This window comes from Podarcis gaigeae (genome assembly GCF_964106915.1).
Source record: "Podarcis gaigeae genome assembly, chromosome: 11".
Lineage (NCBI taxonomy): Eukaryota > Metazoa > Chordata > Lepidosauria > Squamata > Lacertidae > Podarcis > Podarcis gaigeae.
This window is the reverse complement of record NC_139687.1, coordinates 4,226,353-4,247,237: the sequence shown is the minus strand read 5'-3', so window position 1 is coordinate 4,247,237 and position 20,885 is coordinate 4,226,353. Positions and strand designations below refer to the sequence as shown.

The 20,885-nt window shown below is 40.4% G+C and overlaps 1 protein-coding gene across 3 annotated transcripts in view; it reads left to right on the top strand.

Moving 5' to 3' along the window:
• The window catches only part of LOC310826785 (guanine nucleotide-binding protein G(q) subunit alpha), a 94,882-nt gene extending 74,671 nt beyond the window's left edge, over positions 1–20,211 (top strand). For all 3 annotated transcript variants that reach the window (XM_083702118.1, XM_083702116.1, XM_083702117.1), the window contains exons 4-7: positions 1,404–1,532; positions 3,554–3,683; positions 14,257–14,410; positions 15,051–20,211. In XM_083702118.1, coding sequence (XP_083558244.1) covers positions 1,404–1,532; positions 3,554–3,683; positions 14,257–14,410; positions 15,051–15,241 — 604 coding nt within the window. In that variant the 3' untranslated portion in view covers positions 15,242–20,211. The remainder of the gene's footprint in view (positions 1–1,403; positions 1,533–3,553; positions 3,684–14,256; positions 14,411–15,050) is intronic.
• The last annotated feature ends 674 nt before the right edge of the window (positions 20,212–20,885 follow it).

Here is a 20,885-nt window from a genome sequence, read left to right as displayed (position 1 = left end):
TCATGGTAGACTCACCAATATGAGAAATACAGTGGTACCTCTGGTTACATACTTAATTCGTTCCGGAGGTCCATTCTTATGATGAAACTGTTCTTGACCTGAAGCACCACTTTAGCTAATGGGGCCTCCTGCTGCCGCCGCGCCGCTGCTGCCCGATTTCTGTTCTCACCCTGAAGCAAAGTTCTTAACCCGAGGTACTATTTCTGGGTTAGTGGAGTCTGTAACCTGAAGCGTATGTAACCCGAGGTACCACTGTATGTACCTGGCATTGCGCTCTGCTGTAGAAATGAAACATGAATGTAACCCGCAAAGCAAGTCAGATACTGTTATTTCTTCCTCATTGTGCAGTAGTCCCTCATTAGGCCTGGCTAACCTGTCTTTGATCTTGTATGAAAAATTCTAATTAGTCAAGACAGGTTGACGTGAAATGCAGGAAAGGAATGTGAACCTGTGAAGGTAGTGAGTCACATCAGGAGTTTCTGAAGTGGAGGGGCTGCTTCCCAGGGGTTGCAATGCAAAAAGGCAAAGGGGCATAGAGACTGGCAGCATCTAAGGGGCTTAAGACACACTCTCTTCTTGGGCAGGCAGCTTACCTTTTTTAATGTAGGAATATGGTGAAAATGCCACACCTATATACTCTCACCCTCTACCCTGAGTAATTTAGTGTGTCCTTTTAGTTTTGTAAATTATGATCGGTTCTTTTGGGGGGAATTTAATAGTTGAAGTATCCTATTCTTTTCATCAGTTTCTGGCTTTCATTTTGTCTGGATCTGCCGGGGGGGGGGGGGAGTAATTATGGTGCTTTTAAATTCAGTTCTATGTTTTTAAGATCATTTTCAAAGAAAGATGGCTGAATATTGTTTCTTAATACACTGCTACTTAGGCACCTATTAAAACGTAGTAGATCAAACCTTTGTGTAATAAGGGAGAAGAGTGATTGCAACACAAGATTATTTCCCTCTCCATAGATTGCAGTCAAGTACCCTGTCCAAATTCTGATTTACTGCCCTGGAAGGCTAATCCTGCTATGCCTGTTTCACATGGAGTATCTTTTGTTCAAATACCCCTCCACATGGTGAGAGCTGGTATTTTCTATGACAGGCTAATTCCATTTTTCAATTACCTTCCCTGAGATTTTGAACATTCTTGGAATCGTGGTGATTTTCAGCCACAACTGATTAAAACTAACAAAGCCATAATACACAAAATTGTTAGCTCTTGGTGTCAAAATGCTTGTTTCTTCTACAGTTATTCAAGAATTAATTACATTCCAGTACACTTAGTTACAACTTTACCACATGCACTCAAAAATTTATTTGTCCTTTCAATTCATACTGTGTCTTTCTTCAAAAGGACTAGAGTATCACTATATTTCATTGCTGTTGTTTCTTTCCTGTCTATAGTTATCTTAATGATATGGACCGTATAGCAGATTCTGGCTATCTACCTACCCAACAAGATGTCCTTAGAGTCCGAGTTCCAACTACAGGAATCATTGAATACCCATTTGACTTGCAAAGTGTCATTTTCAGGTAGAGAAAAAGGCTTTAAAAATTGTTATTACTTGATACATTAATTTTGGGGTTTTTTTTAGCATGTATAATCAACTGTGAGAAAATATTAATTTTGAAGAATTTCTTTCCTTTCCTTTTTTAAAAATGGTAACAACAATTTCCATTTGGATACGCATTCAGGGAAACTATTGTCAAACTGCAATCTTCACCACCTCTTATTTTACATTGTTCAAGAATGTGGGGTAGAGAAGAGATTTACTTGCATTAACGTATGTACAACATACATACAATTTAATGTACAATTTAAATATAAGTTTCAAACAAGCACCCATTTTTTAAAATGAAAAGTAGTGCCTCTGCACCTGCAAATTTGTATAAATATATTGCATCCACTAACCAGTTGCTGGTATAAAATCCTCACTACAAATTCTGCCTCATCTTTAGTTTTTTAAAAACAAACTTTAAAAATAACAACTTGTTAGTGAACAGAAATCTCCACATTTTATGCGTTTTACAACCGTATTATGCTGACATTAGCTGTGCATGTTTAAAAGATTTCAGAATGTTACCATAATCTGTTTTAAAGGAGCAGACTGTTTACCATATCAAGCAGAAAGTTTCATTTTTAATCTTTTAAAATGCCAGTTAACTATAATGTGTTTATAACAACTTGTAAAGAAACTTTTTTACGTGAACTAAAAGTAATGAATAGGTCTCCTGCTCAGTGATGTCTGGGGCACCAGTGCCTCTCAACAAAAGCTGAAATCCGGATTTGGGTGCATTATGCATTCTAAACATTATAACTTTTTGTTAAATTTCTTCTTAAATGTCTTTAGGAATTATAGTCTAGCTAACAAAAGTTATTTGTCAGATCTGTGCAGTATTTCCCATCAGCTCTATTCCATTATTCATTTTTCTGCTTTAGATTCCCCCCCCCCATATAATTATATAATGTGTTTGAATGCTAGCTTTCTCTTGGAAAAAAGAGTATTTCATACTATACATACTATTTTGTTACAGATTAGTGTAAAATATAGGCTGCATTCTCACACAATAGTAAACTGAGCTTTCATATTGCAAGAACAGACCTATGATTGTTTACTAAAATAAGACATCTTCAAATTGTGGTTTATTAAACCAGTTTGTTCCAAACAAACCATAACCAAGATTAACCACAGTTTAGGGTTTGGATGTTATCCTAAACTTTAGTTAATCAAAAATGACGAGAAAGTTCAGTCTCTTTCCTGCAGCTGCACCAGAATGGTGGGGGGGGGGGGCGGGGAATGCACAAGCTTTGGACTCACACACAAATGCAGCAGTGAAGTAGATAGACCACATGTGGCTTTTGTTCCATACACAACTTCCAAGATTTATACATTCACATTAGTTGTCAGAATCTTTTATATCCCAGTTTTACTTCTAAATGACATCTCATGCTGAAGCAAAGCAGGTGTCAATATTTGATGCAACAAGATATTTTCCATAACTTTATTCAAGGTGTACTTTGAGGCATTAATGATCAGAATTCTTAAGGCTGCACCTTTACTCAGTTTATTATGGAATAATCTCACTGAACTTCTATTTAGGTAGGTTTGGGTATTACAGTGGTACCTCGCAAGACGAATGCCTCGGAAGAAGAAAAACTCACAAGACGAAAGAGTTTTTCGTTTTTTGAGTTGCTTCGCAAGACGATTTTCCCTATGGGCTTGCTTCGCAAGACGAAACGTCTTGCGAGTTTGTTTCCTTTTTCTTAAAACCGTTAATACCAGGGTGCATCCATGCTTCGCAAGACGAAAAATCCGCAAGACGAAAAAACTCGCAGAACGAATTAATTTCGTCAGGCCAACTCCTCAAGCTGGTCCTCCTCTTGTAGTTTACTCATGATATAGAACACACACCTGTTTTCCATTTAAATGTGGATGGAATGCCAGTGTATAGTTGGCTGGATCTAATGCCTTTCTAATTGATTGCAGTAATATAAATAATACCATGGTTTTTATATCTTACCTTTTGACCCATGTATTTTGCTATTATTACAGAATGGTGGATGTGGGGGGGCAGCGATCAGAGCGAAGAAAATGGATACACTGCTTTGAAAATGTCACCTCTATCATGTTTCTAGTAGCTCTTAGTGAATATGATCAAGTACTTGTGGAATCAGACAATGAGGTAAGCAATTTTAAAAACGCACCATTACTTGGGAAGTAATTTAAGGCTCCCATATGAATTTGCCCATGTGCTGACATTTTTCCATGGCATTCTGAGGCCATGCAGATAGTTACAAGCAGGGCCTTGTCTGTGGTATCACCCCTATTGTGGAAGACGCTGCTCAAAGAAGTTTGTCAAGATGGTTCTTCCATGGTCTTTTGCAAATTGGCTGAGACATTTTAATACATTGGGCTTTTGAGGTGTTGTTGAGTCTATTTTGTTGTTTTTGTCTGACGTTTTATGGCTTTATGAAATCCCTGTTCACAATTCCCTCAGTCAAGGAAGAGGATGGATCCCTATCTTATCCTTTGCATAGCCCTGTTCAAATAAATGTCTATTCATTTCATGTAATTGATACTTTTATAGCGGCATACTATAACAAGCTTTGCTCAGATTACTCTTGTTTATCAAACTGTCAAGAGGAGTAACACGGAAGTACATGATGAAAATAATAATATTTTATGTATATCACATGTACATGATGAAAATAATAATATTTTATGTATATCACATCGTTTCAGATTAGGAAAATTTCACCCATCTGTGTTCATCACATAGTGCACACTTTCTACACTTCTGCCTCTCCCTTCCCTGACTACTCCTTCTGTGGCGGAAATACTGTAGCCCTGGGGATTCTGGGGCTTGTAATCATACTCACTTTCTCAGCCAATAGCTGCCAGTCGAAGTTTTGAGGCCCTCCTTGTGGTCTCATCAAGAACTGTGGCTTGTGGCACAGTGACGCAAAACAGAGCCTACTTGGTGGAAGTGCTCCGATTGTGGAGCTCCTTTGCTGGGAAAGTGTATTAGTCCTCTATATTGACAACCTTTTCACCATTGGCTAAAGACACATCTGTTTATCTGGGCTTTGGGGACAAAATTAGATTTAGAACCCAAAAACGTTAGTATCACTTCCTGCTGGACTGTGTTTTGGGGGCTTTAGGTAATGTAGTTTTATGTGTATTGATTACTGTTTTCTGATGGTTGTAGTTTACTACATAGGATCCTGCTTTTGGGGCGCAGCGTTGAGCTAGAGAGGAAAATTAGGTCATTTGTCTCCACTAGCAGGGCCACATTCCTTGAGTAGAGCTACAGTGAGGGAAACTTCCTGACAGCAGGAAGAAATCTGTATCCAAATCACAATGTCTTTTGAACTTGTGCAATGAACCATCCCATTTAGCTGGGTGTTTCCTTTTTCTACCATGTAGTTTTTCTTTCTGCAAGATTGAATCACATTTAAATGCAAATGTGCATAGAACAGGTTACTTCAGGGTTTCGGCGCATGCGCAGAAGCACTAAGTCGCACTATGCACAGAAGCGCCGAATCGCGACCTGCGCATATGCAGACGCAGCGCTACTGGTTGCAAACGTGCCTCCCGCACGGATCACGTTCGCAACCCAAGCGTCCACTGTATAACGCAACAAAGGTTGGGGGTTTTTATTTTTAAAAAATCATTTGATGATTCTTCTTCTTCTTCTTCTTCTTCTTCTTCTTCTTCTTCTTCTTCTTCTTCTTCTTTATTGAATTTATATACCGCCCTATACTCAGAGGTCTCAGGGCAGTTTTTTCATAGTTGTTTAAGGCTGGGTGGACTTTATTTTCATGTACTCATGAATCAGTTTTGAGTCAAGAGCCTTTATGAAAATCTCAACCCAAAAGGAAAGTTGAGGACACTTTATCCTTTATCACCACTAAGGGAAGCATATGATATAGTATAATCCTACTCTGCATTTGTTTGATCTTTTAATCTTATAATTAAATTATTAGATTAAACAATACATGGTTGCTCTGCTGGGTTCCTTCTTCAATACTTTATTTTAAATACTTTATAAAAAGAGGACCTCTTAGTTATATTGCCTTATCCATCCCCCTCTCAATTTTCTCTACTTTTTTTCTATTATTAAGAAATAATTGAATAATTGCTTTCTGAATTGCATTTGTTGGTTTCTTGAAGTGTAAGCAATTTCATTTCAGTGTATTGATGATAGAATAACTAGTTTTCATCACTTGAAACTGCCAGTCCAGGTATCACTCTGTATCTAGTGTAGTGTGGCAGAATGGGTTTTTCTGTTTTTTCCTATATACATAAAAATGTAATGCTGTTGTCATGCTGCAGTTTCTGTGGCTGCCAATAGGTGGCCGTGCCAACTCCGGTATTATGACAGGGTGGCAGGCAGCCCAAATGCTTAATAGGGGACAGGGGGGTTGGGCAAATTGCTCTGTGAAGCGCCACTTCTGCTATACATGTCTGCAACAAAGTTCTGAAGTGCCTCCCCCCTCTTTTAAAAGTGGGTGGCAGTTACAAACAACCATACAAATCTGGAAACAGAAACCTTTAGCTTATGTCTCTGAAATCTCTCTATTTAGTCCCCTGTGTTTTCACCCGCTTTCTCATTCTAAAGAACAGTAGATATTAAGGGCTGGAGGAGTAGGGGACTTTACTGACAAAGAGATTTCTATATAAATGGGAAAGCTATCAAAGAAATGGAATTGAACGAGAAATTGGAAAACATCCACATCCCTTGGTTTACATGACAACAAATTAGTGCTTTTCTGCACAACTAAACTGTTGAAACCTCTGCCACATGTGATTTCCGATTTTGAAAATTTTATTCTCTTACTTCTTCACACTATTCAAAAGGTACAATTTAAAGTATTGTTAAAATTTTGCTCAGATATGAACCTGTTAACCAAATGAGTTTAAGAATTTCCTGGAACACAAACTTCAAATGTGACATAACTGAAGACACTTGACTAGCAATGTGGGGGGAAATCTCCTTTTCATAATGGGATAGTTTTCCAGCAGGGCAACAACTAATAAGTTGAGAGTCCTTAGTGGCCAAAGAAAAAAGGATGATTTCACACCTGTTTTGTCTGGCTTTATTTCTTTTGTATGCTAGGAAGAACATGTGTTTGAGATTGTGAAAACTGTTGCTTGTTGTGCTGGGCAAATGGACCAGTGGGCCTTTTTCTGTAACACAACTTCAAATACATATATATGTTCATGCAAAGTAACAGCAATACAAGAATCTGTTACCTAACAACAACAATCTACTTTGGGTGGATTCCATCAAAATATGAAAAACACAATAAAACACCAAACATTAAAAGCTTACCTATACAGGGCTGCCATCAGATGTCTTCTAAAAGTCATACAGTTGTTAATCTGTTTGACATCTCATGGGAGAGTATTCCACAGGGTGAGTGCCTCTACCAAGTAGGCCTGGGTGATATATCACCCAGGACTGGTATGAGGAGCAGACCACAACGTCGGCTTCTCTCAGTGGTATATCTGGACATCTTGACATCCTCTAGTGCAGTGTTTTTCAACCACTGTTCCGCGGCACACTAGTGTGCCGCGAGATGTTGCCTCGTGAGATGTTGAGATGGTGTGCCATGGGAAAAATTGAAAAATTCGAAAGATTTAAAAATAAAGTATTTTATAATTTTTCATATTTCTGTTTACTTACTATTTCATAATAAAGTAATTATAAAATACTTTCTTTGTGTTTATTTGATTCCTATTCAAGAGAATTACTTTATATATAGTCAATATAGGCACAGAGTTACATTTTTTAACATTTTCTAATGGTGGTGTGCCTCGTGATTTTTTCCATGAAACAAGTGTGCCTTTGCGCAAAAAAGGTTGAAAAACACTGCTCTAGTGGGTGCTGCTAGCAGAGGGACTCAGGAGTGGCAGCAGTTTTACCAGCGATACACCGTTGAGTGAAACTGCCACCCCACTCTGCCCTCATATGGCGCAGAGGGAGAAACAAGCTGCATCGCTGAGGCACCGATGCATCTTGTTCCTCCCTCTGCATCTTTAAACTGCTCGGCTGTGGGGTTAGCGGTTGCCACTCCCCTCAGCCGAGCAGTTAAAGCAGAGGTTCCCAAACTTGGGTCTCTAGCTGATTTTGGACAACAGTTGCCATTATCCCTGACCGCTGGTCCTGCTAGCAAGGGATGATGGGAGTTGTAGTCCCCAAACAGCTGGAGACCCAAGTTTGGGAAACCCTGAGTTAAAGGATACCTCAGCCCAGCGCTGGCTCCCGTAAGCCAGCGGCAAGGTTGGGGCTCTGTGAAACTGCTCAGCTGAGGGGAGCACACCAAGCAATTAAAGGAGCCCCCAGCCCAGGCTTGCATGTGAGCGGGAGGAGCACCAGGGCTGGCTCAGCTGGGGATAGGGAGGCCTCCCGTGCCCCAGTTGAGCCGTGCAAACAAGCTGCTGTGTCCCAGTCTGTGAGGCACTGGGGTGAAACCGCCTCGGCTCTCGCGGTGAGAGCTGAGGCAGTTTCACCTGGCACCTTGCGGGCTGAGGCCAATGCAGCTTGTTTTTTCAATATCACAGTATATCACCAGAACGTGATGTTTGGCTGCTGATATACCACGATGTTGCAAAGCTGGTATCACCCAGCCTTCCTACCAAGAAGGCCATCTGCCTGATTAGCTGTAACTTCACTTTTCACATTGAGAGAACCTGTCAAAAGGCCCTTGGAACTAGACCTCAGTGTCCAGGCTGAATGATGAGGGTGGAGACGCTCCTTCAGGGCCTGGTCGTTTAGGGCTTTAAAGGTCAGTACCAACACTTTGAATTCTGCTCGGAAACGTACCGGGAGCCAATATTGATCCTTTAGGACCAGTGTTATATGGTCCCAGTGGCTGTTCCCAGTCACCAGTCTAGTTGCTGCATTCGGGATTAGTTGTAGTTTCCGAGTCACCTTGAAAGGTAGCCCCACACAGAGCCCATTGAAGTAATCTTAAGTGGGAGATAACCAGAGCATGCACCACTCTACTCTGGTGAGACAGTTTGCAAGCAGGTAGGGCTTCAGCTGGTGTACCTTGTGGAGCTGGTAGACAGCTTCACTGGACACAGAATTAACCTGTGCCTCCATGGACAGCTGTGAGTCTAAAATGAGCCCCAGGCTGTGCACCTGGTCCTTTGGATCTCAAAGTTGTTAATAAAGGAAGACCTTCTGGCTAACACAAGACTGTGTTAGTACTTTGGGTTGCTTGTTGCCCATAACCTGATAATGCACATCAAATTTTTATTTCCTCTGTGACTCTTGCTGAAATATTCAGTTCTCTATTACCTTAGTTGTAAGGTCCACAAATCTTAATGGGACATACTTTACAAATCTACAAATCTACATCTGGACCTTTGCCTAATGTTCCAAAAACTTACCAGAATGATCAGCCTTCTCTACTGTACTCCTGGCGAGACAGGATGGACAGATCTTCCGAATTCGAATCTGGCTCTTTGTTGGCCAGTGATCCACATTTTATAACACATACCTCATTAATACTTCCACAGCCACAGATAGAACCAACAATCCTCCAATTAACCCAGGAGGGAGAGGGGGATTGACAGTTAATGAAACACCATGGGACTGTTCCCCCCGCTTGGGGTGCGGTTGGTTGGGTTTTATCTTCTAGGGATACTTACCCTATCAGACCTCCACCTCTTTCCCATACCACTTTGACCCATGAGTCCTGGCCCAAGGATGACTTGTTATTGAGGGGATGTTACCCATCTATTGGGGAGGCTAGTATGGGATCTGCGATTTCCACAATTGAAGGGCTAGGGAGGAATGGCGGTGGGGCTAGATATCTCTATCGGCGAAGGGTTTCGAGATGCAGTGATCCTCGAACCCCTTCCAATTTACGCCCCATCCCAAGGGATGAGGGTAGGGAGAGCAAGGATTACACACCTTGTTATTCCGGGAGGATTGCTCTTTCAGAGCTCTGCCATCACCGGCGATCTCCGGCATTGAATGTGTTGGTCTCGTGTGGGGCACCAAGGAGAGCTTGGCTGTCTGGCTGGTGTACCGACCACCCAGCACACCTGCAGCCACCCTGTCAGACCTGCTGGAGGTGGTGGTGGGCTGGGTCTTGGAGTTCCCAAACTTACTGGTTTTGGGAGACTTCAACGTCCATGCCGATGCCGCTCCCTCCTCACAGGCTCTGGACCTAGTGACTTCCATGGCAACACTAGGGCTCTCCCAGGTTGTTTTGGGCCCCACTCATCAAGCAGGCCACACGCTGGATCTGATCTTTGGGGCTGGCATACATGTGATCATGCTCCCTGCTGTGGAAGTGCCATGGTCTGATCACTACGCTCTGAAAGCCAAGATAGACTTCCCGCTCCTCCCCGGCTCGGGTGGCGAACCTATTTGGGCTCGTCCGCGAAAACTGATGGATCCTGATAGATTCCGACAAGCCTTGCGGAACCCTGCTCCTCCTGGCGACTCATTAGATGACCTTGTTGAGGACTGGAATAACCGGCTCTTGGCAGCCATTGATGAGATTGCGCCTAAGCGCCCTCTGCGACCCCGTCGAAACCGGGCCCCTTGGTTTACTGAGGAGCTCCGGAAAATGAAGCGGGATCTCAGACGGCTAGAGCGAGTATGGCGACGGACTCGTGACGGAGCCTCAAGAACATCTTATAGGACGCTTATGAAAGCCTATGAGATGGCTATGAAAGCTGCTAAGAAATCTTACTTTGCAGCTTCCATTGCATCCCCCTTGACACGGGGACATTCCCAGGGGAATTGAAGGAAGCAGTGGTGTGTCCACTCTTAAAAAAAACTTCATTAGATCCCTTAGACCTATCCAACTACCGCCCAGTTTCAAATCTTCCATACCTGGGTAAGGTAATTGAGAGAGCGGTTGCTGAACAGCTTGGTAGGTTTCTGGAGGAAACATCGGCATTAGATGCATTTCAGTCCGGTTTCCGTCCTGGTTTTGGGACGGAGACGGCTCTGGTTGCCCTAACAGATGATCTCCGTAGACAACTGGATTGAGGCGGGTCAGGACTGCTGATCCTTTTAGATTTGTCAGCAGCCTTTGACATGGTCGATCATGATCTTCTGGACCACCGCCTTGCAGACGTGGGGATACAGGGCATAGCCCGTAACTGGTTGTGCTCTTTTATCTCCGGTCAGGGACAGAGGGTGGCACTAGGGAGGGAAATGTCGTCGCGCCACTCCTTGGTGTGTGGAGTGCCGCAGGGCGCAATTCTCTCCCCGATGCTTTTTAACATCTTTATGCGCCCCCTTGCCCAGATTATCCGGAGCTTTGGGCTGGGCTGTCACCAATATGCTGATGACACTCAGCTGTATCTGCTGGTGGCTGGCCACACTGACTCGGCCCCAAGCACACTGACCAGATGCTTGGAAGCTGTGGCTGGATGGTTTCGTGGGAGCCGATTGAAACTAAATCCTTCGAAGACAGAGGTCCTATGGCTAGGTCAGGATGGCATGGGGGTGAGGGACCAACTCCCTTCTCTTGCGGGGGCCCAATTAGTGCCATTGCCTTCCGTTAAGAGTTTGGGTGTAATCCTTGACGCCTCCCTTTCCATGGAGGCGCAAGTTACAGCAACAGCCAAGGCGACATTTTTCCACCTTCGCCGCATCAAGCAGTTGGTCCCTTACCTTTCCCGCCCCGACCTGGCCACAGTGATCCATGCGACGGTCATCTCCAGGCTTGACTACTGTAATTCGCTCTATGTGGGGCTGCCCTTGAAGTTGTCCCAGAAACTCCAGCGGGTACAGAATGCTGCAGCGAGGCTCCTCACGGGGTCTCTGCCATGGGAGCATATTCACCCAGTGCTTTTCAAGCTGCACTGGCTCCCGGTGGAGTACAGGGTCAGATTTAAGGTGCTGCTTTTGACCTTTAAAGCCCTTCACGGCCTAGGACCCTCGTACCTACGGGACCGCCTCTCCTGGTATGCCCCACGGAGAGCCTCAAGGTCCATAAATAACAACACCCTAGTGGTCCCAGGCCCTAAGGAAGTTAGATTGACTTCAACCAGAGCCAGGGCCTTTTCAACTCTGGCTCCGGCCTGGTGGAACGCTCTGCCTCATGAGACCAGGGCCCTGCAGGATCTGATTTCTTTCTGCAGGGCCTGTAAGACAGAGTTGTTCCGCCTGGCCTTTGGCTTGGAGCCAATTTGATTCCCTCCCTCTCTTTTTTCCTTTCTTTTCCTTCTCCTCCTGCGATGAGGCTACATTTTAATATTTTAATGTTCCATTATTTTAATGTTGTATTTTATTTTTGTTTTTAAGTTGTAATCATTCATCTTGTCTTTATTATTGCTTGTAAGCTGCTCTGAGCCCGGCCTTGGCTGGGGAGGGCGGGGTATAAATAAAAAATTATTATTATTATTATTATTATTATTATTATTATTATACTTTTGTTCAATATAGATGTACAGTGAAAATGCTTAATTTCAAAGAATGAAAAGTACAAGTTTTTTCTGGCTTATGTTTGGCATACTGTGAACAATTGAATGATTCTTAGGGGACAGAATACCAGGTGTGTTCAGTTCATTAAAGGATTCAGACATTTTTCACTGAGTGATTTACAGCTTATTCAAATCCAAAATTATCCTGATTAGAAAAGGCAAGATAACTGAAATATTGGAGTGTATTGAGAAGTGTATGCTACTATTGTGTGGTTTGCATGTTTGTGGGGGCAGAATTGTGTGTGTGCGCGCGCGCGCAAATAAAATTTGCCATTTTCATTCATAAATTTCAGATTTCACATATTTATGCAAGGTACAAGGAGCAATTTACCTGTTTGAATAACTGAATTCATGTGAATGCCTACTGTACAAAGTAGTTTAATTCTTTTTATTTCCTCAAGGATTCAGTTTATCCTTTAGGATAATATAGGATACATACACACATGACAGATATTAGTTGTAACGAAATACTATAGCTAACAAGTAGTGTACTTTGGGTTTAAATGAGTTTGCTTACACCATTATGTTGTGATGAATGTGACAGGCTAAAGTTAAAACAGTAGTATGGAAATGTTGATGTGTAAATGTAAACCAACCCAAATTCTTCTTTCAGTATTGAGTGAAGTTTTGGTATGCAACAGATACCAGATTAGCAGGTATCCACCTAGTGGATTACAAATAAGGGTGGCTGAAACAAAACAAAACAAATAAAAAAAATAACAAAATTCCTTCCAGTAGCACCTTAAAGACCAACTAAGTTAGTTCTTGGTATGAGCTTTAGTGTGCATGCACACTTCTTTAGATACACTGAAACAGAAGTCACCAGACCCTTATATATAGTGAGAGGGTGGGGAGGGGTATTACTCAGAAGGGTGGTGGGAATGTGTGATAGGTGTGGTAAACCTGTTGACCTAACGACTTCCTTACAAGAAAAAGCAAGGAGTGAGTTGGCTAAAAATAAGGGTGGCGTTTAATTTATGCTAATTGAACACTAGATGGTGCTATAATCCTCTGGATTATAGTATAAATATCTGGATTAACCTCCATTCAGTTTAGTGTCGTATCAAAAGATTTATCAGTCTCTCATCAGTTAAAGAAAAAAGAAAATGCATTCAGAAATTATCCAAGGGGACAAATAATTCTCATAGTCTCATGGCTTCAGTGCTGAGTGCTAGTTGCACTTTCCTATTGAAACTTTAGGATGCAACAGATACGGTTGTGCTTTCTTTTCTTTCAAGGCACCCAGAAGCTATTTGTGAGTTTTCTTTTTTTCTTTCTTTCTACAAATAATCTCACCAGTGTTTCTCAACCTTTTTCCAACCATGGCCCTCTTCCGACCTTGTTTCCTTCCAGTGTCCCCCCCCCCCCAACGTTCCTACTGATAAAAAGGTAGCTATTTAGGTAAAAGTTTTGTTTGTAAATAGAACATGTTTTATTTATATTTTTATAACTTATACAAAATTTATACTTTAAGTATTTCTCGATCAGTGTGACCCTTGTGCTTGGTAATTGCAAACATAAAACCATGGAGAGACCTGGTCTGAACAAAGACATTGGATTCTTATCTCATTATACATGACAAAGCCATTTTTCACCTTCTCACCCCTTGCTTTTTCCTGTAAGACCTATTGCAGTCGTTAAGAGTCGTCAACAGGCTCATCACAGCTATCTGCCAATCACCCATTCCCACCACCCTTCTGAGTAATACCCCTCCCCACCTTCTCACTATATAGAAGGATCTGGCAACTTCTGTTTCAGTGTATCTGAAGAAGTGTGCATGCACACGAAAGCTCATACCAAGAACTAACTTAGTTGGTCTATAAGGTGCTACTGGAAGGAATTTTGTTTTGTTTTGACTATGGCAGACCAACACGGCTACCTATCTGTAACTTGATTTATTAAGATATTTCTATACAGCTCTTCACCAAAAACTGTCAAAGTCCAATTTACAACAAATCTCTCTCTCTCTCTCTCTCTCTCTCTCTCTCTCACACACACACACACACATGCATTTTTAAAAAGCATCGTAATCTTAACCCTTTGAAAGCCTGACAAAAAATTTAGGCAAGATGCACTTCAATAGGGGAGGTTTTTCCACAGATACTGTGCTACCACCAAAAAGGCTCTTTCACTTCATTGAGTCCAGTAATGTAATCAGAGCTACATTTTTTTGAGAATGTTACCTAATACAATATGTTTAATTTACAGATTATGCCCTTGGAACATTTATTATAGTTAACATGTATGTATGAATTGTGTTATTCTCTCATTTAATTCTGTATTTTCCCTCTCAGAATCGAATGGAGGAAAGCAAAGCATTGTTTAGGACAATTATCACATATCCCTGGTTTCAGAACTCTTCAGTCATTCTGTTCTTAAATAAGAAAGATCTTCTAGAAGAGAAAATAATGTACTCGCATCTAGTTGACTATTTCCCAGAGTATGATGGTAAGAGAGAACCTGGCTTCCTAAGACAAGTAAACTTCTTTTCATATACTTCCCTTCCACTCCTTCCACGCTTTCCTCTCTATTCCCAACCTATCCTTTCATCTTGTTCTTCTAAATTTTTCTCTTTCCTTCTCTTTATCTCATGTAATAACTTATGCTGCTGAATTACATCATTCTGCTAGGTTGATTGTCTTATTATAATACCTTTTCAAGTATTCTATATATAACATCCAATCCTCTTTTTTAAAATCTGTGTTTCTTATTCTGTTAGTCATACCCACTAGTTCTGCATATTCCAACAGTTTATGATGCCACTCCTCTTTTTTTGGAAACGCATCTGTTCTCCACTTTTGTGCAAATAAAATTTGTGCAGCCATGGTCGCATGCACCAGTAGACTCACTTGGTTTTTTTTTGGGGGGGGATTTCTGTCATTATTATACCTAGAAGATAAGCTTCTGGGTTTTTAAGAAAGGATCTTTTAAACATTTTTTTCAATTCTTTATGGATTAATTCCCAATAGTCTTAAATAACACTATAAGACCACCACATACGGTGGAATGTTCCTACTGTCTATTTACATTTCCAACATTTATCACTTTCTAATTTGAACATCTGTTGGTGTTGTTTTTATTATAACAGGACCTCAGCGGGATGCACAAGCGGCAAGGGAGTTCATCCTGAAGATGTTTGTTGACCTGAATCCGGAGAGCGAAAAAATTATCTACTCCCACTTCACATGTGCCACAGACACGGAGAATATCCGCTTTGTCTTTGCTGCTGTCAAAGACACTATCCTACAGTTGAACCTGAAGGAGTACAACTTGGTCTAACTGTGCCTCTAAAGTCTCTACCACCCCTTATTCCCCTTTTGGGCAATGGAAGATATTCAAGAGGGACTGTATTATCTGTGAAAACGATCTGCATAATACTAATTTATTACTGGCCTGGACTCTGTGAATGTTCACAGGGTTTATAGTAAATATTATGATTTTATTTAAACTTTGCAGAGGAAAAACAAAAGATGCTGAACTACATTCACAGCACATTTCCTCATTTTTTTAGTCAAAACCTTGTGACTCGATGTGTGTTAAATTCTCAATCGTGCACTCACAAAGGATAGGGACTTGGATGGTTTTTGTTTGTTTGTTTCTGAAACAAAATCAAGTTGGTGTCTCTCCCCTCTTGTCTTAAGAGGTACAGTGGCCTTTTACCCAAGTTTCATTCTTTCATTTCCTCTATAGTGATATGGTCAGCAAAAATCTGTCTCTAGAATTTAAGCCATCAGTTGTTCTGATTTTTCAGCAACTAGTTTTTGGAAGGATCAAAAGTATTGATGTGCTTAACTTTCTTTTGTTTTTCATTTAATTTCTGGCAGAGATGTCAAATACATCTGCTTCTTGGTACTGTCTTTGCACTGAAGGCCCGGGAGTGTTGTTCAGTGGCAACATGAATTGTAGCAGTGTTACAGAATTTACCTTAATTTTCTCATGGAAAGCTGGCAAACTGCGCAGAACACAATAACAAACAACTAAGACACAAAAGCAAATAAGGAAATAGGATAGCTTTTTTAATTTTCATGTGCCATAACAAAATTTATTTCCCCCCCCCTTTTTTTTATTGCGTCCTAATCACAGATGCCAAACGGATGTCATGGACACTACAGTAGCCTGGAAGTTTTTGTTTTAATTAATCAGACCTTCTCGATTTCTCTCACCATTTCAAGCCTATTCTTACTGTCTACCAAGTTTGACATTGCCAGATCTGGCTTTTTAAAAAATGGAAGTGTAAGTTACTGATTTTAAAGGTCAAGTTAACTGATTGGGGATCTGTCTGTTCCAGATGACAGCCAAATGTTTAAGCAGCTAGAGCTCAGCTTCTCTGTTCCCTGTTTGCATTGGGAAGCATTCCTTTGTCAATGCCAAAAACCACTGCAGTGTGAGTGAAAATGTTATTTGGTGCTACATACATATGGTCTGCTAATTCAAAGTCAGTTTTACTCTTGTCTAGGTGACATAGCATTCCACAGTATTTCGTTGTTCTTCTTCTTCTTAACTGAAAAACACAAAATTGGAAGTACAGCATCCTTGATGTGGTTGCTTAATTGGTTTATTTGCGGATTTCTAAATAGGACCTGGCCTTAGAATTGTTATTATATGTGAAATGACTGGGGGGGGGGGGCATATTGGAAGGTGAAGGCTGCAGTCCTATCCGCATTTCCCATTGAGAGCAATTTATTCTGAGTGGACATGTATGGGATTGTAAGTATACCTATTTTTAACAATATAAAGGGTGGAGAGATAAGACTGTGTATGCCTTGATGGATATCTCTTTCACATCATGGATTGAAAGATATTTTTTAGGCTTTGTGTAAATAAGATTACTGTCAGATTGCAAAATTGTGTATGAAGTTTAGAAAGAGCATATGAGAAATTGACTAACTTTTTCCTAAAATGCCGTGTTGCAGCCCTTTAGTAGAAACTGTAGCTCAGCAGCAGCATTTGTGGCAGAGGGGCAGTGAGACTGGTGTATTAGTTAGTACCAAAGTTTAACTATGGCTGCAATCTACCAAGCATTATTTTCAGTGGCGCTGGTGCAAGATTCCCATTTACGATGAGCATGAGTGCACCCGTGCTTGGTGGATACTTCTCAATGATTTCTAATGAGATGCTGTTCACACTTAACTTTTTCCATTAAAATTAATGAAAAGTTGAGCTGCTTTTGTTCCCTCATAATGAAACATCTTGTAATTTAAAAATGGTTGTAGGTATAGTGCAATTATGAATGCTATAATCATTGTACACACACACACACACACAAAAACAAACATATATATATATGGCAGCATCCATATTGGCTTTGTAATCATTAATTTTTGGCAGATTGAATGTGCTGTATTGATATGTATCTATGTAATTGTAATGTATGTCTTATAGATAATTCACATTTTAAATAATGTTATTTTATTTACTTTTTTAAGAGAGAAGAATGTAATTTTTTGTCAGTTTATTTCTGACTAGGGTTTTTTATTTTTATTTACAAAAATAATTATTATAGTGCAGAGCGGTACTAGCATCGCGCTGTGTCAAATCAATTGCACAGCCTGAATAGAAGTGGACTGAAAACACACACATGCACACACAAAGTCATTGATGTTTCTATACAAGTTTTTAGAAGGTTTCACTCTTGAGGTAGCTTTCTTAGAAGAAAATGTGCTGCTGGGCTGCATTGATTCTGGTAAATGAAAAGAAGGTTAGTTTACCTTCCTGACTTTGCAAACTTTCTTCTTTTAACCACCAGGTTATGCTCTACAGTCACCATATAGTTGAGATCTGTATGGTACCAATTTTGTGTGAGTTCAACACACTTCTGACTGTTCAGAAACGTGTGACTGGCAAACTTGCTAATTTCTTGGCCTTGTCTTTTGTGTGTGTGGCGATGAGACAACTTGGTGTATATTGAACCCATTCACAAGTGTGGATCTCATAGATCTCCAAATGCAACAAAGTGAGCAGGGAGGACTGTTTGGTTCCACTCTTGTGCTGCTTCACACATGCCAGTCTTCCTACATGAACATCTCTTCAGTGTAGGGACAAACATATATATACTACTAATATACTCCCATGTGTGGTGAGCACATGTGTGCCTATATCATTGTGTACATATGATGAGAAGTTGAGATACAGAAATGGTTGTATGTGATGGGGGCCCTTATGAGATGGTTTAACAGCCACCTCAATTCATTATGCAAATAAAATTATTGTGCATACATTACTACTTCCCTAAATATGCCGTATTCCAGAATTTAGTTTGTCAGACCCAACTGAGTAACATTTGAAAGGTTGTGCCTTTCTTTAAATATATAGCAAAATTACCACTGATACAGCTCTAAAAAGTATTCTATGTTGCAGAACTATAAATGATAGCATAGAATGTGAAAAGACACTAAAATGGGGTGGAATGGGAAGGAAATGATACTTAAGTCTTTACTAACAACATTATGAAATCTGTCCTAATTTTTATATAAAACAACGGATATAATACAGCAGGAACTGTTGCTTATGCAACTGCCATTCATTTCTATCAAGCTAAAGTATGTTCCCACACTTATTTATCATTTATAATAGCATTTTATTTTCAGTTTGTACTGTGGTCTCCTCAAAATATTTAAATAAAGTGGGATGTTTGTGGGAACTGAATCTCCAAATAGCATTGAATTAGACAAAAAAGCTCAGTCAGACTGTGAAACTTTGCTGCGCAAGATTCCTTTTGGAGAAGATGAACAAGCTGTGTCCGCCAGATGCAGAAGTGACACACATTGGGCTAGCTGTGCTTATCTGAAGCCACCTTGAAGTAGTGACTTGCTATGTGACAAATCTATAGCAGATGTTGGATCTGCCAGATCTTTATGTAGTTGACCAGGCACTTGTGGTCTTCACTGGGGGTTGTGGTGCATTCATTTTGGTGGCTTCTGCTCAGTCCTAGATTTTTCTTCCCACTAAATGCGAGAATGCATGACAACATTCCTTCTCTTTAACAGGGAATAAATTCACCACTCCAATTTAATTTGATACATTTTTCTATAAATAAGCTACAGAAAGGAAAGAATGGAGGAGTCTAAAATATTATTTGGGGTGACAGTATTTTATTATTATTATTATTATGGATCTAGTGGGGGGAGTTTTAAAACTTGTATAACAAGGAATCAAAGTTTACTTATGTCTCCTCATTGTATTACAAAGATGTTCCACTAGCATCTTCTAGGAAAAGTTAAGACTTGTGGCAAATGCTTAGAGCATTGGATCATCTTGTTGGTTGAAAGAAGAGGACTTTGGTGTGCTGAGGCAAGCTTCCCTTAAATTGCCATTACAACATTGTCATGTGCCAGTTCCTCACAGCCACTATTTTTCCTTTTGAAATGACACTGCTCTTCCCACGTGTAAGTTATACTGCTCAGATGTATTTTACTTTCATAAACTGTTGGTTGTTTTCTGCTATGCCTTACAGGTTTTGAGCCCAGACATTAGTGCCTCTTAGCAGGGAGCTGGAAGAAAGCTAACAAAAGGAAAAAGATGTGTACATTTGCCAAAACATTGTAACATGGCATATCATAAATGGACCAAAAGGAAGCTGCTTGGAAGTGTGTGTCCTTGAGCTCATTAGGAATACTGTCTGCTAGCTATAAAGTTGTGCACAATCCCTTTTAGAGATCATAGGAGCTGAGCAAGTGCAGCTCCCATTCAACTCAATGGGGCTTGTGCAGAAGAAACAGAATTGTGTCCTAGCACATAAAACTTATTAATATATGAGATGTTCATGGGTAGCTTAAAAACACCAACATGTAAAACTTGCTTTTCTCACAAGATGGCTGGCGCGCTCCAGATATACGAAGGATAAATACATGAACAAGGTCATTTCATTTTTTATTCTTCAAAACTACTTTGATTGCCAAGATTATAGGAATTGTTTGTTTGTTTTTAGTTATGCCATCACATTAGTATAGTTTTTCCCCCAACCCCAAGTTTGAAAGTGGAACAGACATTTTTTTAAAAAACAAAATGTGGGAATATCAAGTTGGAACTGACTGCATGATTTGCAAACAAAAATCACATGGGGAGGGAAAGGGTTGCATATTAAGTGACTTCTAGGCTCTCCCAGCCTTTGGTTGTAAGATGCAAATTACTTTTGACTTAATGATTGACTTTTCCCATTGGTTTTGCATTTCTCACAAAAGCCTGAAATGATAGAAAATCAAATGTTAACACACATGAAAAAAAATAAAATGTACCCAAATAAATTATAATGATGTGTTGCTCTTCTTGACATTTTTTAATATATATATATATATAGCTTTTCATGCCAACTACAACAGTATTTTTCCTTAACTAATGGTGTGCAGTGTTAGAAACAGAGATATGAAAGCAAGGAGCTAAATCGCACCTTAAACCTAGGTTATGGGCACAACAATGGAATGTCTAGGCACAGTTTTTTTATAACTAGAATACTAAGCTGAAAATGAATGAACTGAAGCTAAAACATGTTCAATTTTCACATGGTCTGGTCTTTTCTCCAATCTTCAGAGAGTAGCTGGAAGTGGGGGGGGGGGGCAGAAAAAGGTCCTCCTTTCCTTCCACTTTGCAGTTTTAATCTGAAATCTTAGACCGAGTACTGCGCCCAGAACAAGGGCAGTTTTTCTTGATATGTTAACAGGCCTACCAAAGACCAGCCTTAGCTAGAAAAGAACCCTAATCATATAGCCAGTTCATGTCTTTGGGATTCCATCACAGTGCCACCATCAAATTATGAAACATGTTGCATATGCCTGACTGCTGTATTTTAGACACTCAGATAACCTAGTATTGTAAGTAATAGCCCTCCCAACATACACCTATACCTCTCACATCATAGTAGGCATTAAATGTGTATCTTCCATTCTTTGCATAGCCTTATGCTAATTCAGAAATTACACACTTTTAT